A 24191-nucleotide genomic window follows, 5' to 3' on the forward strand; every position below is an offset into this window, starting at 1 on the left:
GTGACATCCCTACTTGATTGAGGAGGTACCAGCATTTGACATCTGCTGGAGGAGGGAAGAATCATTTTTCTTCAGGGCTGTAACCTCTGCCCAAGCTCCTATGGGTGGCCGCACAGCTATGTATCTGCAGGGAACACTAACTGGACTCAATGGGTTATAAGAAAGAAAGGAGCAGTAAGGTTAGAAAGAGGGGCAGGAAGCTGATATGATCAAAAGACACAGTATACGTGTGAAGCTGTCAAAGAGAAAATACTATTTAAAATCTTATAAAAACAAAACAAAGGGCTGGAGAGATGCTCAGCAGTTAAGAGTACTGGCTGCTCTTGCAGAGGACCAGGGTTTGGTTCCTGGCACGACATAACAGTTCACACCATCTATAATTCTAGTTCCGGGACACCAGATATTCCTTTTGGCCTCCACGGGCACCAAGCATGCACACAGTGCACATACATACATGAGGCAAACACTCATACACACTAAAATCCTTTTTTAAAAAATTCGGGGGTTGGGGATTTAGCTCAGTGGTAGAGTGCTTGCCTAGCAAGTGCAAGGCCCAGGGTTCCATCCTCAGCTCCACAAAAAAAAAAAAAAAAAAAAAAAAATTCATTATCAATAGTGAAAATTTGAGGCTCAAAACCTAGCTATAACTTTCCCTTTTCTTGATTATCCCAATGTACTGATTGTAAAGACAACATGAAATATGTACTTAGTACAACATCTGGCATGTGGCTCACTCTGTGGCAATCCCCCAGAATTTCCAAACTGAAGACCTGAATGGAAACTGATACTCATTTTGAATTTGAGGAGGAGGGTCTGTTTGCAATAAACATCTAAATTGAGTGTTATATCTGGATGCATTACAGAATCTTTCAGAGATATGATTTAGGCAAGGTAGAGTTTGTTTCAACTAAAAAGTGATTCTGGATTGTGTCTGCATGCTGAAGCCTAGATGTGCCACTTGGGTAATCCTGTCTTGAAATACCAAACAAAACAAAAATTAACAGAAAAAAATGTATTATGTTAAACTGATAATGTAAAGTCATACTGACTACTTGAAAATTCTGGCTTAAATGGGTAGCAAACTCATGTGCACACAGAGGCAAAGCATTAAAAATGAAACCTACCCAGTAGTCGGCCTTGGAGAAGGGCTAGCTACACATCATGCAGACAGTTAAGATCTCATGTTAAATACCACAAATCTCCCCTAAATTCTGATGAGTTTTATAAATTCCTGTTAGAACTGAGAGAGTAATATATCTTTTTTTCTAAAGCAACACTCCAATACTTTGCATTTCATAATTTTAATAGTTTTATTTGGCAAAGAGAAGCCTATGAATTTTTTTTTAAAAAACATTTCCAGAGGGAACACATTTTACCATAAAATAAACTGATTTGGGAAGACAAATCTCAAATGTATATATTTTGACTCTGCCAATCTTAGAATTAGTACAAAAAAGATAATTTGTTGAAATTCTTTAAAAATGTAAAAACCAGTCCAGGCAACATAGCTATACAATCTTGTTGTAAAAGTACTTATATCAAATTCTGCCCAAAATATTTTTGCAATATACTAAACTTAGTTCCTTAAGTCACTCTTCACTGACGGCTGGCTTTTCCATTTTCTGTTGTCTCCATCCTGAAAAGTTTAGAAGGGGGAAAATGAGATGGTAAGTTAAAACATTTACTAGAAATCCATATTTTTACCTACTTTTACCCATTGGAACTAAAATCTAACCTATTCACAACAGGAGAATGTGAGCACTTTAAGAAAGGGATTGAAGTTCTGGGTCCTCCAGTCAGTCCGACCACCTCACTGTACACATGAGAGAGAGCAGAGCCTGTGAAGATCAGGGACTTCCCTAAGATCCCTTCCCACACCACCCTCCATCCTCCAAGCAAAGAGAAGGGAAGTCTCCTCCATTTAGTCAAAGATTTCTACAAAAGAAATTAACAATATACTGTAGGAGTATTTCTTCTTAAACTGATTAAAATAATCATGTCTAAAATTTATTCTAATACATAGATTCAGCATGTGATTTTCCCCCTGAAAACAGTGCTATAAGCAACAGACAATTTCATAATTATGATCAATAAACTGGACCTTTTATGAGCACCAAAGGTCTAACAGGTTAATCACTTATTAGCTCATAATAGCAGTTTAAAAAAACAAAAACAAAAAAACTGCTGACCACAAGCAAGCAGTTTTCATTTGGGGACTAACAATCAACAAATCAGTTTCCACAGGAAATTACACAAACCCATTTTCCTCCTTAAGGTGTTGATATAACTCAGCTCTGTTATTGACAGAGTTCAGACGTCCAGCAAACTCCTGGTGCTTTCTGGAATTGGCAGTGTTGATTCTGTTACTCCACAAGGATAATAAGGACACTGGCCCTGGTGTTAGAGCAGAAAGAAGAGAAAAATGAAATTTAACAAACTTAAATCTCACTTCCACTGTTCATTTTATACTACTCAGGCACTGTACCCTGCCAGGAAAGCTGAACAGAGTTTCAGCAAATGCACAGGGCACTTAGAAGAACCAGCCTTAAGGGCAGTGTGTTCACAAGGCACACAACTGGTTGGGAGGACAGAGGGGGAGAAGTCTTCTCCAGAACAGATCAACCAGGAATGCTGCTGGTCACAAGAGACACAGAGGTTTAGGTTGTAACGTAGAACAGAAGACATGAAGGTGGGAGAGGAAAGCAGGAATTGGGGGTATGATTCAGATACACTTTATACATACATGAAATTGCAAAGAATAAAACAATTCTTTAAAGTATACCTAAATTTCTCATTCTAATCCACATGTGAGGTATATAATTTATCAGTAGACACTGATTTAAATCCTTTCACTTCTAACTCTGGCAATGGCCTGAGAAGTGGATGTAAGTGGACTTTTCTTTCCCGCCAGCCAGTTCCCAAATAACCACACAGAAACTTATTAATTATAAATGATGGATGAATAGCTCAGGCTTGTTACTAGCTTCTTACATTTTAAAATAACCTATACTTCTTATCTACTCCCTGCCATGTGGCTCAGTACCTTTTCTCAGTACAGCAAGTTCATCTCCTTCAATCCGTGTCTCCTCAAGATTCTGAGACTAATCTAAGTCCAATGGGAACGGTTCCTGTGATGATTCCAGCACAAAGCAAGGATGGGTCTATAGCACAGAACACTGCATCTCTTTTCTATTTTCCATGGTTTGTTTCTTCTCTTTATATATCAAAACTTAATTCTAGTCTAAATTTTGTTAACAGTAACACGCGCACACACGCACGTGCACACACACACATACATATGCATATGAAGTTAATAAGAAACTATAAGAAACACAACCCATGGTGGGTGCCTCTTTTCTTTCCTGTCAGCTAGTTCTCAAATAACCACACAGAAACTTACTAATTATACATGCTCGGCCAATAGCTCAGGATTCTTACTAGCTTTTTTTTTTTGTATTTTAAATTAACTATTTCATAATTTATGTGCTGCCACATGGCTCAGGGCTTGTTACCTCATTTTCTACACGTCCTCCTGCTTCCTCTGCATCTGGCTGGCCATATCACCCTTCTTCCCAGTATTCTCTCAGTCTGGCTCTCCTGTCTCACCGCTTCCTGCCTAGCTATTGGCCAGTTAGCTCTTTAATAAACCAACAGGAGTAACACATCTTCACAGTGTACAAAAGAATTATTCCACAGCAGGTGGACACCTGAAGACCACCTCAAGGCGACCTGCGATTGCCCAACTGCAAGATTAGGGAACTGAATCACCAGTGTGTCCCAATATAGTGACAGAGCTCTGAGGAGCAAACCAGCCTGCCTGCTCCTAGGATGACCAGCCGACTGCAAGCGAGGATGCCCTGCTCTTGCTATCTAGGAGACACACAGGTACTAGGCACCAGATAGTCTGATGATTTCCCATGGTCCCTAAGAGAACTAAGCCAAGGTAACCTTCAAGGACACTAAGGCCCAGAATGACATCAGGAACTTGAGTCCAAGCCCCATCTTTTAGACCTAGAATTACTTTAAGAAGAAATTAAGCTTCTCAGCCTATAAATAAAATTAAAGGTTTTATGGTAAAAATATGGTTTATAGCAATATCTTCACTTAAGTTTGGTCAGGTCACATCTTAAATTTACTACTAAATGAGTATCACTACATTCTTCCCTGGATACTAAGAGTTGGGTGGAGGGAGAACAGCACATATCTTTTTTTCTCACATGTAGAATCCACACTTTTATGTGAATGTACATGCATCCATGAAAGTGGAAGGGGGCTACTTAGAAGAAGAGAGGACTGTTGAGGGGAGAGCAGGAAACTATGAGCAACACACCACGATGTATGTAATACAAGTGTCAGAATAAAACAATGACTTTGTTCATTAACTGAAAAAAATGAGTAACGATAAAGGGCCTTAGGAAAAAGTCTGTCTCCATAAGCAGCACCTGGTAGTTGCAGGACACAAGCAGATTTAACTTTCTAGTTTACAGTTTCTTTTGTAGACTTTACATAAAGCACTTTTATAAAAAAAAAAAGTCTTCATTATAGAGTGTACTGCTACTATTTTTCTCATTTATTTCTTTTTTGAAATGTTGAATGATGTCTTGACTTCCAAGGCTGTGAACAGAATCTCCTGTCTGATATCCAGGCACGAGGAGCTCTTCCTCATAGACACATGTGAAATAATACTGCACAAACAAGAGTTGTGCTGAAACTGCCTGGCTCCCAGGGCTGTCCTCACCTTTAGACTTTTCCATGTGTGGCGTCTCGTCCATTTCAACAAGGGGCTTTTTGTTTGGAGGTTCTGGGGAGTCAGGTGAGTCCTTTATAACCTCTGCTTCAGCCAACTCTTCTTTCCCTCGTTCTAAAATCCCCTTCAACCTTGCAGAGGGACAGATAATGAAGCCAAGTTTAATTTACAAGTCTATAAATGGCCCAGTAAGTACACTATCTGTGTATATCAGTTTTCATAAAACATTTGATCTCACAAAAGAATCTTAAAAAATCATATTAAAGAATTTAATGAGTTCAACACAACTTTACTTCCCTTTTTAGCAGTTCAGGGATTAGTCAGATAAAAGGGAAAACCAAACCAGAGAAGAACTTAAATTAATAGTAAAAAGTTAGAGAAATGTAATGCCCAGAAGACATTTCACATTTTAAAAATAAAGAAAAATCTACTCAAATTACAAATAGATTATGACTTTATTGTCATGTGTGGTGCGGTTTATGTAATGGGAAATGTGAAAGATAAGATCCAACAACTCCAAATGTATTTTCAGACTCACAAACAGCTTGATACCTCTAGACAGCGGATCACTAATGGAAACAGATACTACCCTTCTTATCCCCTCTTTTCTTCCTTTTCTTAGCCCTACTAATTGTACCCGGCTCCCAGGGCTGTCCTCCCCTTTAGACTTTTCTATTATGAACCTCTTTGCTACTTTTCTTCAGCAATAGATCCAAAACATTTCTAACCAAACTCTGAACCAGTTAATATTACAGGATTACCAGCTCCTGTCAACAAAGCCAGAGATCTGCAGAACCTAGATAACATCCAGAGGAGGAAGATCAAGATTGTCCCAAGAACCTCAACACCCCAATTCAGTAGGAAGCAGTCTAATGATGACTTCACCCTCTTTCCAACTCCCAGCTGCTTATTACTAAACAAAAAAGTGGGGGAATGTAGGGAAAAGGGGCTGGCTAAAGAAACCCACCCTGACCCTAGAGCCCAGAACTAGGGAAAGGTAGCTCAGATCAGGGCAGAAAGAAACACAGTTTTGCTCAGTCAGATCAGAGCCATCTCCGCCCCTGGACAACTGACTTGTGAAACCAACCAATCACAGCGCAGGATAGTAGAACCCTGGGCCCCAAGTCAACCCCTGGTTGACTCCACCCCCCAAGACATCCTGTATAAACGCTGTGCCTGGTCAGTTAAAAAAAAAAAAAAAAAAAAAGGGCAGCTACTCTCCTGGACCCCTCCTTCCCAAATAAATCTCTTTCTCAAAAGAGTTTTGGGTGTGAAGATCTTCATTCACTGGTGTAGAGAAGATTCTTGCTGAGACCTCCCTCAGTGGACAAAACAAGGGAGAACTGAAAGATCAGAGCAAGGAGGAACTGAACAGATCTTTTTGCTTAGACGTCCCTCAGTGGACAAAGCAAGAGAGAGCTAAAAAGTAACACTTTTCTCTGGAGCTGGAGGATATTGCTTCATTTCTGCAGGGTTTCCATTTTTGCAGAGTGAAGCCAAAGCAGCAACATCTTAGGTGGTGGTGGTGGGGGGGTGAGCAGAGCTCTGCTAGGAAGCCCCTTAATGGGGGCTTCGCAAAGCTCAGCTGTAGCAGCTCTCCAGGAGAGGGGCAGGATTGCTATATCCTGTGGGGAGACTATGCCCCATCACACCAGGTATACCCTGACTTTCCAAACAGTCAGGATACCCTTCCCTGCTGAAGTAGTTCCAGGCCTGACTTTCCCAAGAAGTCAGGAAAATTTTCCTTCCAGGGTTGGGCTGCTTTTTTGCAGTTCCAGCTGTCAGAGCTGTGCTAAACAGCTCCAGGTGTCTAGGACACCTTCAGGGCAAAGCTATTGTTCTGAGCAGCTCAAGGAGTCTGGGATACCCTGTCCTCTAGGGCTGAACTCTCTTCTTGCAGTTCCAGCTGTCAGAGCTGTGCTAAACAGCTCAAAGTGTTGCCTGACTCCCCAGGTAGTCAGGACACCTTTCCCCAGACTTGTTGCAACAAATTTATTTACATCGTTGGTGCTGAAACCCGGGACCAAACTCACAGAGTTGCAACCAATTTACTTACAGAATATATTTAGGTTTCATTACTTGGGACCCTCACTCTAAGGTTTTTTTTTCCTTGAGATAGGGTCTTGCTATATATCTCTGGCTGGCCTGAAACTCATTACATAGACCAGGCTGACCTGAAACTCACAGAGATCCACTTGCCTCTTTTTCCCAAGTGCTGGAATTAAAGGCCCTATTCTAAGCTTTCATTAGGCTTCTCCAGCAAGAGAAATACTTCTCACATATGCACAAGGCTGTACACTGAAGGTCAGTTGGGACTAAAGTAGTTCTTTCCTCTTCCAACAATTGGCAGGAAAAAAAGTTACTTCTTAAACTGCTCAGACACAAAGTGTCCTACCTACCTAGAAATGAATAGCATCTCCAGAACTGCTGTCAATGTATTTCTACAGAGCAGTGGTGAAGGTAGTAGATGTGGAAACATGTATGTGCGAGCAGAGATCTGTCATGAATTAGTAATTGTGAAGGCAGGGGCTATTTATTATACAGTTGTGTGTGTTTGAAATTTTCTATAATGAAAATTTCTGCTGTTTTTAGAGACATGTCCCAGTGCCACTAACAATACTCATCTAGCTTTCTTGGCTGATTTGTAGCAAGAAGGTAGAAGGTGATACATTTACAATATTTGTTAAGTTTTAAAACTTTTAAAATGGGGGTAGGAGTGGGGGGCCAATACATGCACAATGGTATGTATGTAAAGGTCAGAGGACATGATTCCAGGGTCAGTTCTCCTTCACCATGTTGGTTCTAGAGCGCCAACTCAGGGAGTCAAGGATGGCCTTAAGCACTTTTACTCCATGAGACATCTTGCTGGCCCACAATGTAACATTTTATTACTTTTTATAGTTTTTATAAATCAACCTTGATGTCACTTAGGGCAAACAGCGTCCTGCTCAGAAATGATGTCAGAATTAGGATTGTTCTAAAGGGCAGCTTGCACTAATTCATATAAGATAGTGCCTTCCACACTTTGCTGTGGTCACTAAAGTGTGGCCTGTCTCCAACACAAGGCAGAATGTTCTTTTAGAATGGGATCTTGTGACAAATGCCTGGCAAATCACGCACTGAACATAAAATTATGTTTTCGAATTTTACAATATTCAAAGTGCATACTGGCATTAAACATCATAATAGTAACCAAAAACTAGTTAGGAAAAATTAACACAGTTTTTGCCCTAACAGTAAAAGCTTATACCTTTTTATGGCAAAGAAAGATGTTGTAACTAAAGTGCAGTTAAAGAATGGACAAGCTCGTATGAGATGGAGTGCTACCAGCAAAACACAGGCACAGGCACCTGCTAACAAAACAAGTCACCTGTCTGAGTCTGGCCGGGGCTTTTCCGGCCCGTGCTCCTTCACTGCTTGCTCTGACTTGTCCTCCCTGTCCTCTCTCTTCCTCCCTCGCTTCTTCCGCTCTTCTTCTTCCGGGGGCTTGCTCCGACAGGCCATCAGACACTCCAAGACTCTCTGATGCTTCTCTGAGTTGCTGACATGGGCTCTGACAAGGGTCTCCAATTCATTCCACATGATACGGTACTGTTCATCTCTGGAGTGAAGTTCAAACACACTCTCAGAAATGCTCCTTATGTTTAAACATGTAATCATTAAGTACTGCTGACCTCCCTTGCCATGGCAAAGGAAACATAAGTAGAGATGTTTTTCTTTCCTTTTACTGCATAGTTAATGGCAGAAACCAAGTTACACTGTAGCAGTGCCTACTATCCTGTGTCTCCCTCATACCTACACCACATATACATACATCCCCTCAGAAAATTTATACATGGAGAACTACTTACAAAATCACATCCAATAAGTAAACATGACATGTGAAAAAGTAAAGAAAACAGCGCTACCTCTTAGGGCCCTTTCCTCTGGTACCAACTGTAGAAATAGGAAGAGGGTCATTTTTCCTTTCCATATCAACCAAGTTGTATATAGTTTTCTGACAGTTTAACACATCTTCTTCTGTCAAAGACTCTTTCACAATGACACTGGCTAATGGTACTACCTGTTAGGTTAAAAAATGAAAGAAAAAAAAGAGAAGAAAAAGAAAATCTGTCTTGAAAATCAAGCATCACAGCATTAAGGACAAAATTGATTTAAAGCGATGAAGTTGATTTAAAGTGACTAACGAAGGCCATAGGGAGGGAACACGTAACTGCTGCTTCTCTCCTCAGTCACTAATTCTTCAACTGCAACAAACTTAGGTTTCCTTTCTTGCTTGAGAAATGGCACCAATTACAAACTCTTAAAATTTTTTCTACAAATATGTTTATAAATACACACTAATTCAAAAAAACAAAAGAGTAAAATGAGACTCACCGCTTGCATGTTGAAAATGGTGGTTTGTGAAATAATCATGGGCCAGTAACGGGTGTGCTTTTCTAACTGATCCTTTGCACGTTCCAACGGGATCTCTAGACTTGCATCGATTTTATATCTGGGGTCTAGAAAAGGAGTTAACCTGTTTTCCCTCATAAATTCACCAAAATCCTAATGATAACCAGATAAGACACAATTAGAAACTAGTCTAGTGTTGCAGCACGGGTTACATCTGACAGTCATTTCCCTCATGTCCTCCTTCTGTGGCTGTCAACACAGCCCTTTTCTAACAGTGGCCCCATCTCACTGCTTGCCCCGCCCCCTTCAAGTTGAAGCCTAGCAACATTTACCATGGAAATGAAGCATGCCCCACTTCATTCCTATGATTTAACTGCTTTCTTTCAGATGTGTGTGAGTTAATCACATTGCAAGACCAGTTTGCTTATGAAAAAGCTGCTTTGACAGAATATCAAAATGACGGGTGTTAATCCATGCATAATGGAATTATAGGTAAATCAGGGTTTTTGTTTGTTTGGCTTTTAGATGTTTGTACATTCTCAGTTTTCCATAATGAATACTGATTGACTTTCAGCCCCTTAAAAATAATTACCCAAAAAGCCTAATAAAATAATTAAGATATATAATACGTGGTAGTTTATCAAGTATAGTTATATACATAAATCCACGTTTAAGTTCCACAACTATCTCAAGACAAATGGCCCTGAAATATCGATATATGCAAAGGAAAACACTCATTTAATCTTCTCTGTAACTCCAGTGTTTCAGAAGCCAGACACTTCCTAGTCACTGACTACATCACATGGCAGAGATGACACAGTGATGTTGGTTACAGAAACAACCGTCAGCTTCGTTGAGACCACTTTCCCCATAACCTTAACATAGAACAAACAACTCTTGCTAAGTGACTCGAAACAAAATCTACCGATAATAAAGTTTTATGCCAGGGCCGGATAGATGCTCAGTGATTAAGAAAGAGCACTGGCTGCTCTTGTAGAGGACCCAGGTTAGATTCCCAGTATCCACATAGTGACTAACAACTGTCTGTAACTCCAGTTCCACAAGATCCAAAATCTTCTTCTGGCCTCCAAAGGTACCCACCATGCACACAGTGCACAAACATACACAGAAGCAAAACATACACATAAAATAAACATCTTTTTAAAAGTCTCACTGTAATCCGGTAGTCTGTAACTCTTCCTCCACAGCCTTCACTAATCGAAGGCGGATCTTCTAGAATGGATCGAGAACTGCTAAGGACATGCAAAAAGATCTCTCCTCCATGGCTGCTAAGCATGTGACTGATGACTTTGGAACCTGACTTCCGTGGCTGTTCCAACAACACAGATCGACCTGTCAGAAGCCAGATCAAATTGTCAGTAACAGAACTCAAACAATCTTATTTTAATCGGCACAGCTAAGCCAGTGTATCTACACGTTCCTACCACTTAGCTTCTCTCAGACTCTTTAAAGTTTACATAGTTATATGGCTAGTTTCCCAAAAACGATTATAATGGCACGTTTGTATGAGGTACTCAATTTCCTCATAGACATTTAAAATGAAAATTAAACTACCAAGAACTTCTCAGGTTATTAGGCTACAAAGTATTGGAGGAAAGGCAGTCTCAATCCTTCCACGACACACCTTGCTAGCACAGCTGTTGTAAGTTTCTAGTTCACATGCCAAATGCTGTTGAATTTGGATTTTACATATTCTGATGATCAAACCATACTTAATATAACAATGAAAAGAACTTTACAAAAAAGACAGATTTTTTTTTTTAGATCAATAACTCCAAAACTTAAGATTATCCTGTTACAAGAAGAGTTTGAAAATTTAGATTTAGAAGATGGAATAATTGAGATGTAAAATAAACCATAAATTTTAGGTCTGGATAAGAATCATATGGTGAGATGTTGGAAATATAATATTTATATACAATAAGGGTGAAGTATTCAAAGATAACTCATCCACATATACTATTTAATTCAGTGGGCCAAAATGAAGGTCTGCTATTCTAGCTTCCAAATAAGTGTCAAGTCAGACTTTAAAGATCACAATTTTAACAAAAATTCTTAAAACTACGCTGGATAAAACTTACTTAGATATAATAATAGCCTAAAAATCACAAAGAAAGTCATTTTCTGACCCTCAGCAAAACTGTCAAAGGCTATTTCCAATTATGGTGACACTAAAGACTCCACTCAACAGTAGCTGCAGTTAATACGTTAAATGAGGAAAATTACCATTGAGGAGAAAATTAGTGAGGCAGGAAGAAGGTCTACTATTTACATCTACGGGTGAAATTCGATAAGCTCCAGTGCAATAGTGTAACTCTGAAACAAAAGAAAACACTGATTTGAAAGAATATAATGAAATATCCTACAGTGAAAAGAAACTGATCGTCTGGCATCACAGTCAGAAGACCTCTGGTGTGTTCTGGTCCCCCAGTCCCATCTACTCACCAATGCTGTTGGTCCTGGGCGTGCACCACTTCAGGGTCACTGTCTCTTTAAATGGGCCTTCTCTACCGCTGCCGCCTGAGTGGCTGTCACCTTCAGAAAGTTCACAGAAACACTAACTTTACTAAAGAGTCACCGGCTTCAAAGTGATAGCTATTTAAGTTTTCAAAGTAAGCTTAAGCTCTGGAAGAGAGAAGAGCTCTATGAGAACACTCTATTTACAAAGTCTGGAAAAAAAGACCAAGTAGAGGATAGATAAAAATTATGATTAACATCAGTAAGTATTTTCCCTTCAAAATTTTCATTTTATTTTTTTCATTCACTAATTTAATTTAGGTTGCTGCTTTAATAGCCAAAAATAAAACTTTTACAAACCTCAAACATTGTAACTGTCTCTCCCTGCCTATGCCAATAAATGATGGACAGTCAATGCTCAGAAGGTTTAAAAGTCTAAAATGCACAACTAAACCCTAGTGTGCTTCTTCAGAAGACGTGTAAAGTTCTGGAGTAAACATGTAAGAAGGCAGAGCAGCACACCTTCATGGAACCTACAGTACCGTAGAACAGACACGTCAAGTTGACAGTGTTGAAGAAGCTACTACACAGGGCTAGCACAGCCTCCAACAGAGAGCTCTGACCAATGCTAAGACACTGAAAAAAGCCTCTTTTAGATACAAAGGTTGGCTTAAGTTCTCAGAGGATGGTGAAGAAATTAAAGAAACGGAGGGAAAAGCACTCAGGCAGAGAACAGCGGACGTCAAGACCGTATGGCAGCAGAGTGGAGGATCAAGCAATGTGGCCTATTAGACACCAGAGCCATGAGAACATGGTGGATTACATTCTCAGTTCACCGTCTTCCTTGGGATGCTAGGTGAGAAAATAATGGGCTTCACTCAGGAAGTGGTTAATGGTAGCATAGATACAGATATGGTTGTATTTGAGAGACACAAGATGAAATCAAGAATGATAAATTTGATATAAAAAGTGTCAGAGACACACAGATTGTGGGAGTGGCCAATCAATGACTGGTCCAGCCTGAGACCAATGCCACAAGAGAGGACACACACCTGACACTGCTTGGTGCTCCAGGACCCAGAGGCTGGGTGGTTCAGAGACATAGGATAGAACCAAAAAGGACTGAAATAAAACTAAATGTCAGTGTAATGATGCCTAATGACATTCTGCTATACTCATAGATCAGTGCCTAGCCCAACAGTCATCAGAGAGGCTTCATTCAGCAACAGGTAGAAACAGATGCAGAGGCCCACTGTAAAACATTAGGCAGAGCTTGGGGAATCCTGCAGAAGAGAGGGACGAAGGATTGTAGGAACCAGAGGGGTCAAGTATATCACCAAAAAACCCACAGATCTACTAACCAGGGCTCATAGAGACCGAACCGACAATCACAGAATCTGCATGGGACTGACCTAGGTCCTCTGCATGTATGTGACAGTTGTGTAGCTTTGTCTACTTTTGGGACTCCTAACAGTAGGAACAGGAGCTGTCTCCAGCTCCTTTATCGGCTTTTGTGATCCTATTCCTCATATTGGGTCACCTTGCAAAGCCTTAATTACAGGGTGAGGTGCTTAGTCTTACTGCAACTTGATATGCCATGTTTTGTCGCTATCCATGGGAAGCCTGCCCTTCTCTGAACAGAAATAGAGGAGAAGGGGGGGCAGAGAGAAAGTAGGGGCAGGGCTAGGAGGAAAAGAAGGAAGGAAAACTGCTATGCGGATGTAAAAATTAAATAAATAAATAGATAAATAGATAAATAAATAAACAATACGTTAGAGAGGCACCTCAAAGATGATCTTGAAGTTTGTGTAATGGAAATGCAAAAACAACTGGACTATCCACTGAAAGTGCCAAGTGTCAGTTACAGAGGAGTGCTGAGTTTTAGGTGGAGTGCTGACGTGAGGCAGTAGAATATACAGATATAGAGCTTTAAGGGAGATGCCTGGTCTAAAATACAATCTGACTACTAATTGAGATCCCACTCAGTCCCTCCTCTGTGAGGCATAAAACCTAACCTCATGCAGCCTCCTAGTGCTACAGGAATATAAAGATTCTGTTTACTTATGCACACATGTGTGCAATGTATAGGCATGGGGCTCTGCTCCTAGTGCTACAGGGGTATAAACATTCTACTTACTTATGCACATGTGTGTAATGTATAGGCATGAGGTGGCTAGTGACTCCTGGGACCCACCTGACTCTGCTCCCCACTGTGGCTTTACAGGCTTCTCATAGGTGTTGGAAATTAACCTTGGGTCCTTCTGCTTTCACAGCAAAGTGCTCTTACTCACCAAGCTGTCTCCACAGGAAGAAATACTTTCAAACCCAAGGCTATTTTATAGTCTTCTGAGTTAAAAAAAAAAAAATCTTACAAACTGGCATCATCTCATGGGTTCTTAGCAATCTCCATGAGTTACACTTTCAAAAACAAGTTCTCCACATTCCCTTACTAAACATTAGTAGATACATTTATCATAGTAGTTTCTCTCCTGGTAGTAATTCAGTCAGTGAATCTGAAGACACAACCATCACCCCAGCTGGCTCACAATTATGCTTCAGAATGAATGCATACAACATGCTCAACATCAATTATATAATTCTATCAGCATCAATTTACAAAGAAGAACCTCAGGAATTTAAATGGTCTTCAAACTTTAAAATGCCACTCAATTTTAAGAGTGAACTGAATATTATAATTCAGGCTGCTACAACATCTGCTATTTTTAAACAAAGAAAGTGAAGCACAGAAACACAAAGCTTTGCTAAAGCTCGTCCCTCCTACCCCAAAGCATGAGAGTCCAGTGATGGAAACCACAGCTTGGAGATCAAAGTCAACTTTCATCTTTCATCACAGAATATTAGTTCATGGACACTGTCTCAGCTTGCTGTCTGTTGCTGTGATAAACACTGTGACCAAAAGCAACTTGGGGAAGTAAAGAGCTTACTTACATCATCATGGGAAGCCAAAGCAGGAGCTCCTTAATCTGAAGGCAGGAACTGAAGAAGCCATGGAGGAATGCTATTTCCTCTGGCCTCCTCACCTACCTTTCTCAGGTATACCCCAGATCCACCTGCCCAGGGATGGCACCGCCCACAGTGCGCTGGGCCCTCCTACATCAATTAGCAATTAGGAAAATGCCTCACAAACATGCTGTGGTAGTTTGAATGTAATTGACCTCAAAAGCTTAAGGAGAGACATTATTTGGAGGTGTGGCCTTGTTGGAGGAAGTCGAGGTCTCCTATACTCAAGCGATGCCTAGTTTAGTCCACTTCCTGTTGCCTGTGGATCATGATGTAGGATTCTCAGCTCCTTCTCCAGCACCATGTCTACCTGCATGCCACCATGTCCTGTCATGATGATAATGGACTAAGCCTCTGAACTGTAAGCCACCTCAATGAAATGTTTTCCTTTATAAGAGTTGCCATGGTCATGATGTCTCATCATAGTAATAGAAACTCTAAGACATGTGCCTACAGGCCAATCTGAGGCAAGCAATTTTCCAATTGAGATTCCCTCTTCCCAGGTGGATCTAATTTGTGTCAAGTTGACAAAAACTATGATGGTGACATTGCAGTGTGGAAAACGATGGGCTCAGTCTGTGTGTTTGGCTAGAATAACTTGGTCAGGCCTCTTACCACTTCTCAGGAAATCTACATGTGCATCTTTGTGGTGAAGTAGTTCCACGTCATAGTTGGCCGATGTGTTGGCATGCTGCTCTTCCTTTAAGCAAAGGTTAAGACAATTTAGTAACCTGGGTTTGCTTTCAAAATAATGAAATAAATTACTCACTTTGCCTTTTGCTTAAAGTGAGGTCAAATACAATCTGTCATAGTTCATAGTTAGCTAAATAAGAGGATGGTTTGCCCAATCATTTATTTAAAGATGCAACACTTTCCAGCAGTGTAGTGAACTCTACTTTAGAACTATTAGCTGAACACAGGCACTGAGATAATGACTTCCTCATGTCAGAAGTAACACAAATGACTCTTCTAGAAATTTTGAATTTGTTTAACTACAAATGTATTTTCTTGTCAATAGTTTTTATACCCAAATACAATATCATTGAAATAGGTAGGTAAGTTGAACTTAAAATAGTTGTTAAAAATAGGCAATAGCATCTTTAAATACTTGCAGTGAGTTAATGAACACTAATAAACAAGCTTAGTAGCTTGTTTGTTATCTATTAACAGAGAACACAGACTACAGAGGCAAGTGTCAGGTCCAACAACAAGCCGCCTGCTGCCTTCCCAGCATATCTCTTACGACTCAGATAGAAGCTAGAGTTTGTTACACTACTTTACTTGTTCACTGCCTCTCATCAAGACCTTCTAAATGGTCTCCTGGAACTCCTAGTAAAGAATCAGCCAGTTGGGAAGACATGAAAAATGAAAAGCTAAGATTTCTCATGCAATTTAGTATCCATGGGATAATGGCAAAAGAACTGAAAACAAGGCTGAGTAACGTGAGTCACATCTGTGATCCCAGCATTAGGGAGGCTGAGGCAGGAGGATCACATGTTTCAAGTCAGTATGGACTAAAAGTGAAACCCTGTCTCAAAAATAAGGAGCAAAAAAGAAGACATTGAAACTGGACTCCAAGAAAGTCACCATGAATTTTAGGTAAGAGTAGTGACTGTATAGAGTCAATTTTAGTAACGATTCATTTAAATCTTATTATGACCAGAGTTTTGCTGGTCCTGACAACTTAATGATAATATGAATAGAGTGACATATTCCTAAGAAAATCCACTGCTGAAACTATATATTCTCATCCATGGCTCTTTCCCTGCAGAGTACTAAATTAACTGGAAGCCAGGAGATATTTTTCATTAGTCAGACCTACTACCTATAAACATCTTCACGTTTAGGTGTGTAAGAATGAAAGTATGGAAATAAAAGATCCACTCAAATATACAAAGTAAAATCTAATAACACAGCTCTCAGGAAAAGAATCACAGATAAATAATTTAAAATATAGATTTTGATAAAAATAATAACATAGTTCTTAAAAACCTCACATGGCATGTTCTTATTAGAAATAGTAACAATACAAACATTTGTTCTGTGATCCTTTCTTTTTGACTCAGTATTTACTGACCTGTTCAAAGACACTGAATGTGGGCTAGCAAGACAAAATATGATATAGGGAGAAAAAGTAAAGGTTCAATTAAAGCGAATAAGGAATATCAAGCAAATAATCAAAAAGTACAGAAGAGCTCTCAGAACTGCATACCTTCATAGGAATGTTTGTGATGGTCGTTGAAGCCAAGTCAAAATGTTGCTGGACTAGAACATTCAACTTGGTAGCAAGATGCCGCCCAGCTCGGACACTATGGACTTCACTCGTCAAAACCGGGGACAACTGCAGGAAAGTACCCAAGAAAGATAACCCACAGAACATTACTTAAAATATTGAGTGGCTTTTTAGAATGGGGGGTGGGTGGAGGGAGAGGTTAAAGCTAGCCAGGATAATTATTTTATCAGTGAAGTTTCACCTGTAACATATATAGTCTGTTTACTATACTATAAGACAGGAACTATGTAAGCCATCGGTACGGCCACAGTACAGACAGTCATTGCCCTCTGAAAATCTAGACTGGACCCATTCACTAAATACGTATTTATATTTTTTAACTTGTGTTTATTGGTATGCAAATAGACTTGAAATCACATAGCGCTGCTGTAAGAAAAATAATTCACTCTACAGAGGACAAAACCCACAGATAAAAATTAAGAAGGAACATGGAAATCACCACACACATCTGGCTTCATTACCAGTATGAGGTAAGGCAGCAAAAAGTATTAGTAAACTAAAGCAGGGCATGGTGATGCACTCCTTTAATCCCAGCACCCAATAGGCAGAGGCAGGCAGATGGGCTACATAGAGAAACCCTGTCTAAAAAAAATCCAAAAACAAAAAAAACCAAAGTATAATAAACTAACAAAATTTTATTCATTCCAAGGCAATAATAATATAATTAATTTTTTTAAGTTACCAAAAAGGAAAACCAACATATTATTTCATTAAGAAGCATAAAATAATCAGGAAACCATCTAAAATATGACAAGAGTCAACAACTTGAAAGTATCACTTAAATAATTCAAAGACTAAAGTAATAGTGGACATGGTTAAATTAAAAATACAAAATAGAGCATTAGCATATATTATACATTTACTATAACTACATAAATGGATAGATTTACATTTCTAAATACAGACTACCAATAAAGGTGTGATATGAATACATTTACTAACCAACAAAATTATCTTTTCATTTAAAATTTCTTTATTTCTTTTTTAAAGTAAAAGTTGGAAAGTAGGTTTGCCCTGAACATATAAGTTGGTTTCTTTGTTATCAGAGAGTATTTTATTAGAATGTACTGTTTTCTCAAAAGGGGTAAAAATTAAAGTTACTGAAGTAATTAAAATTCACAGATCAGAATAAAAAGTTTATGGACTTGCAACATATTATACTAAATTAATGCCAATGACGAAGCAAAACAGGAGACATGCAAAGTCTGTAATCACAACCATGTATTCTGACCACTTACATATCTGACATACAGGTTTGTTTTCAGACTTTCAAATACTTTCTTGGCAGAAAAAAAACAGCAATGTGATCAGTTTAATGCTATCATTCTCAGCATTGCTTAATCCTAACTACAACCATCTCTTCTTGCAGAACTTCTACACTTACTTCTTTTTTAGGACGATCAGATACAAGGCTATCTTCTCCAACTGGGTAGGTGTGAATCAAGACCAACTCACACTTTTGAATCTGCATGAGACTTAAAAAAAACTTTCACTTAAAATGTTAGAACAGACATTGTAAAAAATTCAAGCAAGCAAACTACTTCAACCTTATCATAATAAACAGTGTATGACTCTAGACAGATAATGTACGACCATGATCAGACACTAGTGCTAACACTCTGAGCTAAGCAGTTACATGGCATACAATTGCTGTGTTTGTATAAATACTTATCGATTACACAAGTCTAAATGAAATGTGGAACTTTTCTCTGTATTTAACTAATACAAACACTGATGGTGGGTGCCAGAGCCATGTACTAGGGCCCGCCTTTCAACTGAAGTCACTGAGGCAATTCTGCTACTGCTGCCACTACCAGAACCGAATTCAGAAAAAGCCTTTCTGTGGAGTAAGAAACTGTACAAAGAAGAGAGGTACCCAATTATGTGACAATCTTTGCATAATAAAAATCTGTTTAAAGTTAAGAAATAACAATAAAGAAAAAGACCTTATAATTTTCTATAATTATCACAAAGAAAATGAGTATCTGTATATTGAATTTCTTTCCCTTTTTTTTAAGGACAAAAATCAGGCAATACTAATCACTACTTATAAATGATTACTTCTAAGAATATAAGACTAAAAAATTTCTGCTATGTTTTAAATCTATACTTTTTCTTATTTATGGGAGGGAGTGAAGGCCAGAGAATAACTTCTTGGGAAGTGTCTCCTTCTACCATCTAGGTTCTGAATTCATGTTGTCCAACTTGGAGCCACCTCACTAGCCCTTCCCTAGCTTTGTATCTGAAGAAACGCTGACAGTAGTAAAGTCAATGAAAATCCATATATTCTACATTGTACATTGCACATAGTCACTGTTAGCTACATTTTTGTTCTTTCTGACTCTGAATAGAGAACAAATGTTTCTTACTGAGTGTGGTGGTTTGAATGTAACTGGCCCCCATAAGCTCAGGGAGTGGCACTATTTGGAGGTGTGGCCTTGCTGGAGGAAGTATGTCACTGTGGAGGTGGGCTTTGAGGTCTCTTATGCTCAAGCGATGCCTAGTTCAGTTCACTTCCTGTAGCCTACAGATCAAAATGTAGGATTCTCAGCTCCTTTTCCAGCACCACATCTGCCTGCATGCTACCATGTCATGCCATGATGGTAATGGACTAAGCCTCTGAATTGTAAGCCACCTCAATGAAATGTTTTCCTTTATAATAGTTGCCATGGTCATGGTATCTTGTAACAGCAATAGAAACCCTAACTAAGACACTGAGCCATTCTCAATTGAACTGTAAAGAACATTTACAGTTCCTAAACACTTGAGGACCATTCTACTAAGGATAGTTCCACTATTCCTAACAGCAATGCCCCTATTCCATGTAAGAAAATTAGTAACTGCTCAATCTAAACTGTAGTCCAGTACAACTGCTGTAAACATGCCCTTATTGGCTGTGATGTAACAGGTATACATTTGGTCTATGGACCTGGCAGATGGGGACAGGGTTCCTGAAACCCTTATAAAGTTCTAAGTCCTATGGTACTAAATAGTACCTTCTGCTCTCTACTATTTCATCTTGGATCTAGGTTCTTGACAGTTGGTTCCTGAATCTCTGAGAATTTCCTGGGTGGTAATGTGCTGTGGGATGTTCTGTATGTCAAATGTGTTGCTCTGATTGGGTAAAATAAATAAAGTGCTAATTGGCCAGTTGCCAGGCAGGAAAACTCTATAAATGGCGCCCAAAGTGGGGCAAGAGTTTCCACCTAAAATCTGATGAAAAAGATTCTAAAATGGAGTTAAAAACAGCTTCCTAGTAGTCTCTCTCAAGTTAGTGGCAGCCTGCCGGTTTGAGCTACTATGGCGGGTTCCAGGCATGTGTGTCTGACCTACAATGTGACGGGAATGAGGAGTCTACAAGCGGCACTTTACTCTGCTGCATGGTGGATTTAGCCTTTGCTAGTAAAAAAAAAAAAAAAAAAAGAAAAAAAGTTTCTGGGCTGTGCACTGCTTTGATAGAACTGCTTCTGATAGTTGATGGTACACATGGCTCCAGACCCAGATCTGGCGGTAAACTGTACCACTGCCACGTTGGGAAGCTGAGGTGAATGAAGCCAGCAGCCACAGCGGCATTTCAGTCTTACAAAGATGGATATTACACAGAGAATCTGGTTTATGTTGTCTTTGGGATTTTTAACTGTAGGAAACAATTTAATCGTAAAAGCTTTTGAGCTAAACAAGTATGTAAATTTTAACGGTACCTTGACTTCAAAATTTGGATGTAAGGATATGCTGCTTTGGAAAGGAAGCTCTGCTTTTGTTTCCACAGAAAGCCAGAGGCTATGGATTTGTTCCAGATTAAGATACATCAGGTTTGATCAGCCAATACCACCTGAAAGGTCTCCGATGACACAATGGCCCAGATGATCCAACATCCAAAATGATTTCAAGGCAACTGGCTCAGAGGTTCACCCTCACAGACTACTCCATAATCCTAAAATTTCTTTGTATCCCCATAAGTTACAGTGCCCCCCTCCAGCAGAAAGTAGTAAGAGAAACTACACCCACATTCCCAAAATTATCAATCTGGCTTTGGAGATGGAATTGGCTCACTCCTTCTCTAAGCCCAGACATATTGCTAAAAAAAAAAAGGTTAAGAGATTCTTGTGTCCCAAATCAGAAGAGTCCTCTGGTGTGGGACAGAAAAAAAACCAATATTTTTATTTAAATCAGGTTGATTATAAATGTGATCTCTTTTTAAAGAAAAAAAGGGGATATGATATAGATATAATGGATGAAAGGGTAGATTAATGAACTTCTAAAGAGCAACAATTCATTTAAAATGTTTTACATTGGTATAGATTTTAGTCTATTGATACAAACTTAAAATTAATTTTGTTATACTATGTGTATATTTTTACTCTTGTTTAAGATATTATGTTTGTACAGCTCATTTAAAATTGTAATGGATAATTAAAAATAGATTAATAATTAGCCATCTATGATAATCATACTCGTAGCCATGTTAGTTAAGTCTTCTAAATATACACAGAGATATTTCAGATAGATAGATAATCTTCAAATACTTCAAAGACCTACAAAATATGACATTTAAAATATTTTTAAAATTTAGACTTTCTGGACAGTGAGACATGTCTGCTCCTGGCAGCACCAATTTACTTCAGAGAGGAGGATGGACATTGAAGACACTTCATATGGAGTTTATCTTCACCTTGACAAAAATAGCCATTTGAGCAAGAAACTGTTCTTGCCTGGACTGCTTGATCAACTGGACATGTAGGACCCATAGAAAGGTGACCACTGAACTTTGCTTGACAAAATGGTCCTTCTGGTTCCTGCTTCGCAGAGGAAACTGCCAGATATTCTACATGACACTGAAAAAAGTGACTGAGAGACTCTAGCCCTGTGGGCTGAAGACAAATGCCCCAACTTTACAAAGGAACATTAGGTGACTGTCCAGGCTGCCAGCTGTCTCTGTCTACCCTGCAAGACTCCCAAAATTTGCTTGCATCCTTCTTCCAGTTCTCAGGTAATATTATATCCTTCTGAGGTCTTTGATGTGGTTGAAGACTAGATAGTTATAATTTCCTCAGTTATGATAAAAGGTAAGTTAGATATAAAACCTTAGACTCACAAATATAAGATAGATAGGATATCTTCTTTGATATTGTAACTGTAATTCTTGCTTGATAATTGTTTTGTTATCTGAAATTTTACTATATAAAAGTTAAAACCTTGCTTTAAAAAAAAAAAAAAAGAAAAGGGGAAGTGCTGTGGGATGTTCTGTATGTCAAATGTGTTGCTCTGATTGGGTAAAATAAATAAAGTGCTGATTGGCCAGTAGCCAGGCAGGAAGGATAGGGTAGGTGGGACAAGGAGGAGGAGAATGGTGGAAAGTGAAGGCTGGGGCTGAGAGAGGCTGCCAGCCGCCGCCATGACAAGAAAGAGATAAGGTAATGGTAAGCCACGAGCCACTTTGGCAACTTATACATAAAAATGGGTTAATTTAAGATATAAAAACAGCTAACCAAAAGCCTGAGCCATTAGGCCAAAAGTTTAAATAATATAAGCATCTAAATGATTATTTTATAAATGGGCTGTTGGACTGCTGGGGCTTGGCGGGACCTGGAGAGAAGATCTCCAACTACAAATGGTGTCCAACGTGGGGCACGAACCCACGACCCTGAGATTAAGAGTCTCATGCTCTACCGACTGAGCTAGCCGGGCATACAGTTTGTAAACAATGTAAATTTCTGCATGTTTACTTGATTGGTTCTGAGCGTCTATGGGCCTGGCGGGTGAGAGAGATTTGTTCTGACTGTGGGCCAGGCAGGAAAACTCTAACTACAGTAGTCCCTCTGTGCTAATGGCCTAATTCTTGGGATTCTCCATAGCTCATAGAAGGGGGAGATGTTATCAGAAAGACAACTGCTATGATTAGAAGCTTGGGACTTTTAAGACCTACTCTGCCATCCTTTAAGAAGTAAAGAGAGGCCAGAAAATAAATAACTAGTCATGCCTATGTGACAACTTCATAAAAGTCCCAGAGATAAAGGCCTCAAGGACTGTCTTAGTTAGGATTCTATAGATGTGAAGAGACATCATGTCCATGGCAACTCTTATGAAGAAAACATTGAACTGGGGTGGCTTGCTTAGTTTCAGAGGTTCAGTCCATTATCATCATGATAGGGAGCATGGCAGCATACAGGCAGGCATGATGGTGGCTACATCTTGGCTTGTAGGCAACAGGAAGTCAACTGAGACATTGGGCAGTATCCTGAGCATAGTAAATCCCAAAGCTTGCCCTCACAGTGACACACTTCCTCAAACAAGGACATCCACACTCCAACAAAACCACACCTCCTAATAGTGCCACTCCCTATGAGATAAGGGGGGCCACTTACACTCAAACTACCACAGGGATCTTCTGTAACATGAACACATCCACACACTGTGAAGACAACACATTAATCTCTAAGGAGTAAAAACACCTGCCACTCAGGACTTTCCCTGCTTCGTGATGCTTCAACTGCTTCATCAGTGTCCTATATAACACACTAAACTGTTATAACTGTGTTATCACACATGGGGCTGTGGGAACAGCTGCTGGTTAGCAAGTCAGCCTGACACTGGTTTCTGAAAGGTAGGAGAGGTATGTGATTCTGAGGAACTGAGCTCTTAATCTAGGGGCTGTAATAACTCCACAGAGCTGATGTCTTAACTGAACTGCAGGACACCTGGATGCAAACAGTGCCAGGACTGTCTGGTGCAGGAAAGAAAAACCAACACTTTTGATCATCCCTAAATACTACTATGAGTATAAAGCAAGAATGTTTTCCTTCTCAATATTAAAAATAAATTCACACAATGCAATGAGCTGCTACATTTTGAACTGGTAAATAATGAGTAATGATATCCACAATCAAAACAAATATGCATTATAAATTTATGTATTATTTTATCATTCTGAGATAAATATTTCTTGTGAGAAGAAAGTAATATCCTAAAAGGTAAGGAAAATGAAAAAAATTCTGATCAAACTTACAGCTTTAAGCTAATTTATTAAGTAAGAAAAATCAAGGAAATGCTACCAAATACTAAAAATTATTGCAAATAAATGAAATATACATCATGTGAGATTAAAGACAGTTATTTCATCTACAAATTATACTCACTGATCTGAATTTGCAGCAAGCTTGTTATGCTCATGAATTGTTTCTTGGACACAGTCTTCAAGCATCCGTACGTGACTATCACTATGTTATTAAAAAGAGAGAAAAAGGAACAAGCAGTAAG

At 39.2% G+C, this 24191-nt stretch overlaps 1 protein-coding gene and 1 non-coding gene across 3 annotated transcripts in view; both read right to left on the reverse strand.

Annotated features, from left to right (window-relative positions):
• Positions 1–1285: 1285 nt before the first annotated feature.
• The window catches only part of Ints13 (integrator complex subunit 13), a 37199-nt gene continuing 14293 nt past the window's right edge, over positions 1286–24191 (reverse strand). The window contains exons 5-18 of one of the 2 annotated variants that reach the window (XM_036182365.1): positions 24071–24151; positions 18319–18409; positions 16854–16982; positions 15257–15341; positions 11609–11698; positions 11390–11479; positions 10317–10495; positions 9125–9295; positions 8656–8810; positions 8118–8348; positions 4739–4878; positions 2259–2394; positions 1736–1813; positions 1289–1636 (exon numbers count right to left, since the gene is read on the reverse strand). In XM_036182365.1, coding sequence (XP_036038258.1) covers positions 1597–1636; positions 1736–1813; positions 2259–2394; positions 4739–4878; positions 8118–8348; positions 8656–8810; positions 9125–9295; positions 10317–10495; positions 11390–11479; positions 11609–11698; positions 15257–15341; positions 16854–16982; positions 18319–18409; positions 24071–24151 — 1696 coding nt within the window. In that variant the 3' untranslated portion in view covers positions 1289–1596. Of the gene's footprint in view, positions 1637–1735; positions 1814–2258; positions 2395–4738; positions 4879–8117; positions 8349–8655; positions 8811–9124; positions 9296–10316; positions 10496–11389; positions 11480–11608; positions 11699–15256; positions 15342–16853; positions 16983–18318; positions 18410–24070; positions 24152–24191 lie in introns of both variants that reach the window. The other variant, XM_036182366.1, reaches the window with a different exon arrangement.
• Positions 22550–22622, reverse strand: Trnak-cuu. The gene has a single exon. It is a non-coding gene; the product is annotated as a tRNA-Lys (tRNA).

The sequence above is a fragment of the Onychomys torridus genome, chromosome 3 (genome assembly GCF_903995425.1).
Source record: "Onychomys torridus chromosome 3, mOncTor1.1, whole genome shotgun sequence".
Taxonomy (NCBI): domain Eukaryota; kingdom Metazoa; phylum Chordata; class Mammalia; order Rodentia; family Cricetidae; genus Onychomys; species Onychomys torridus.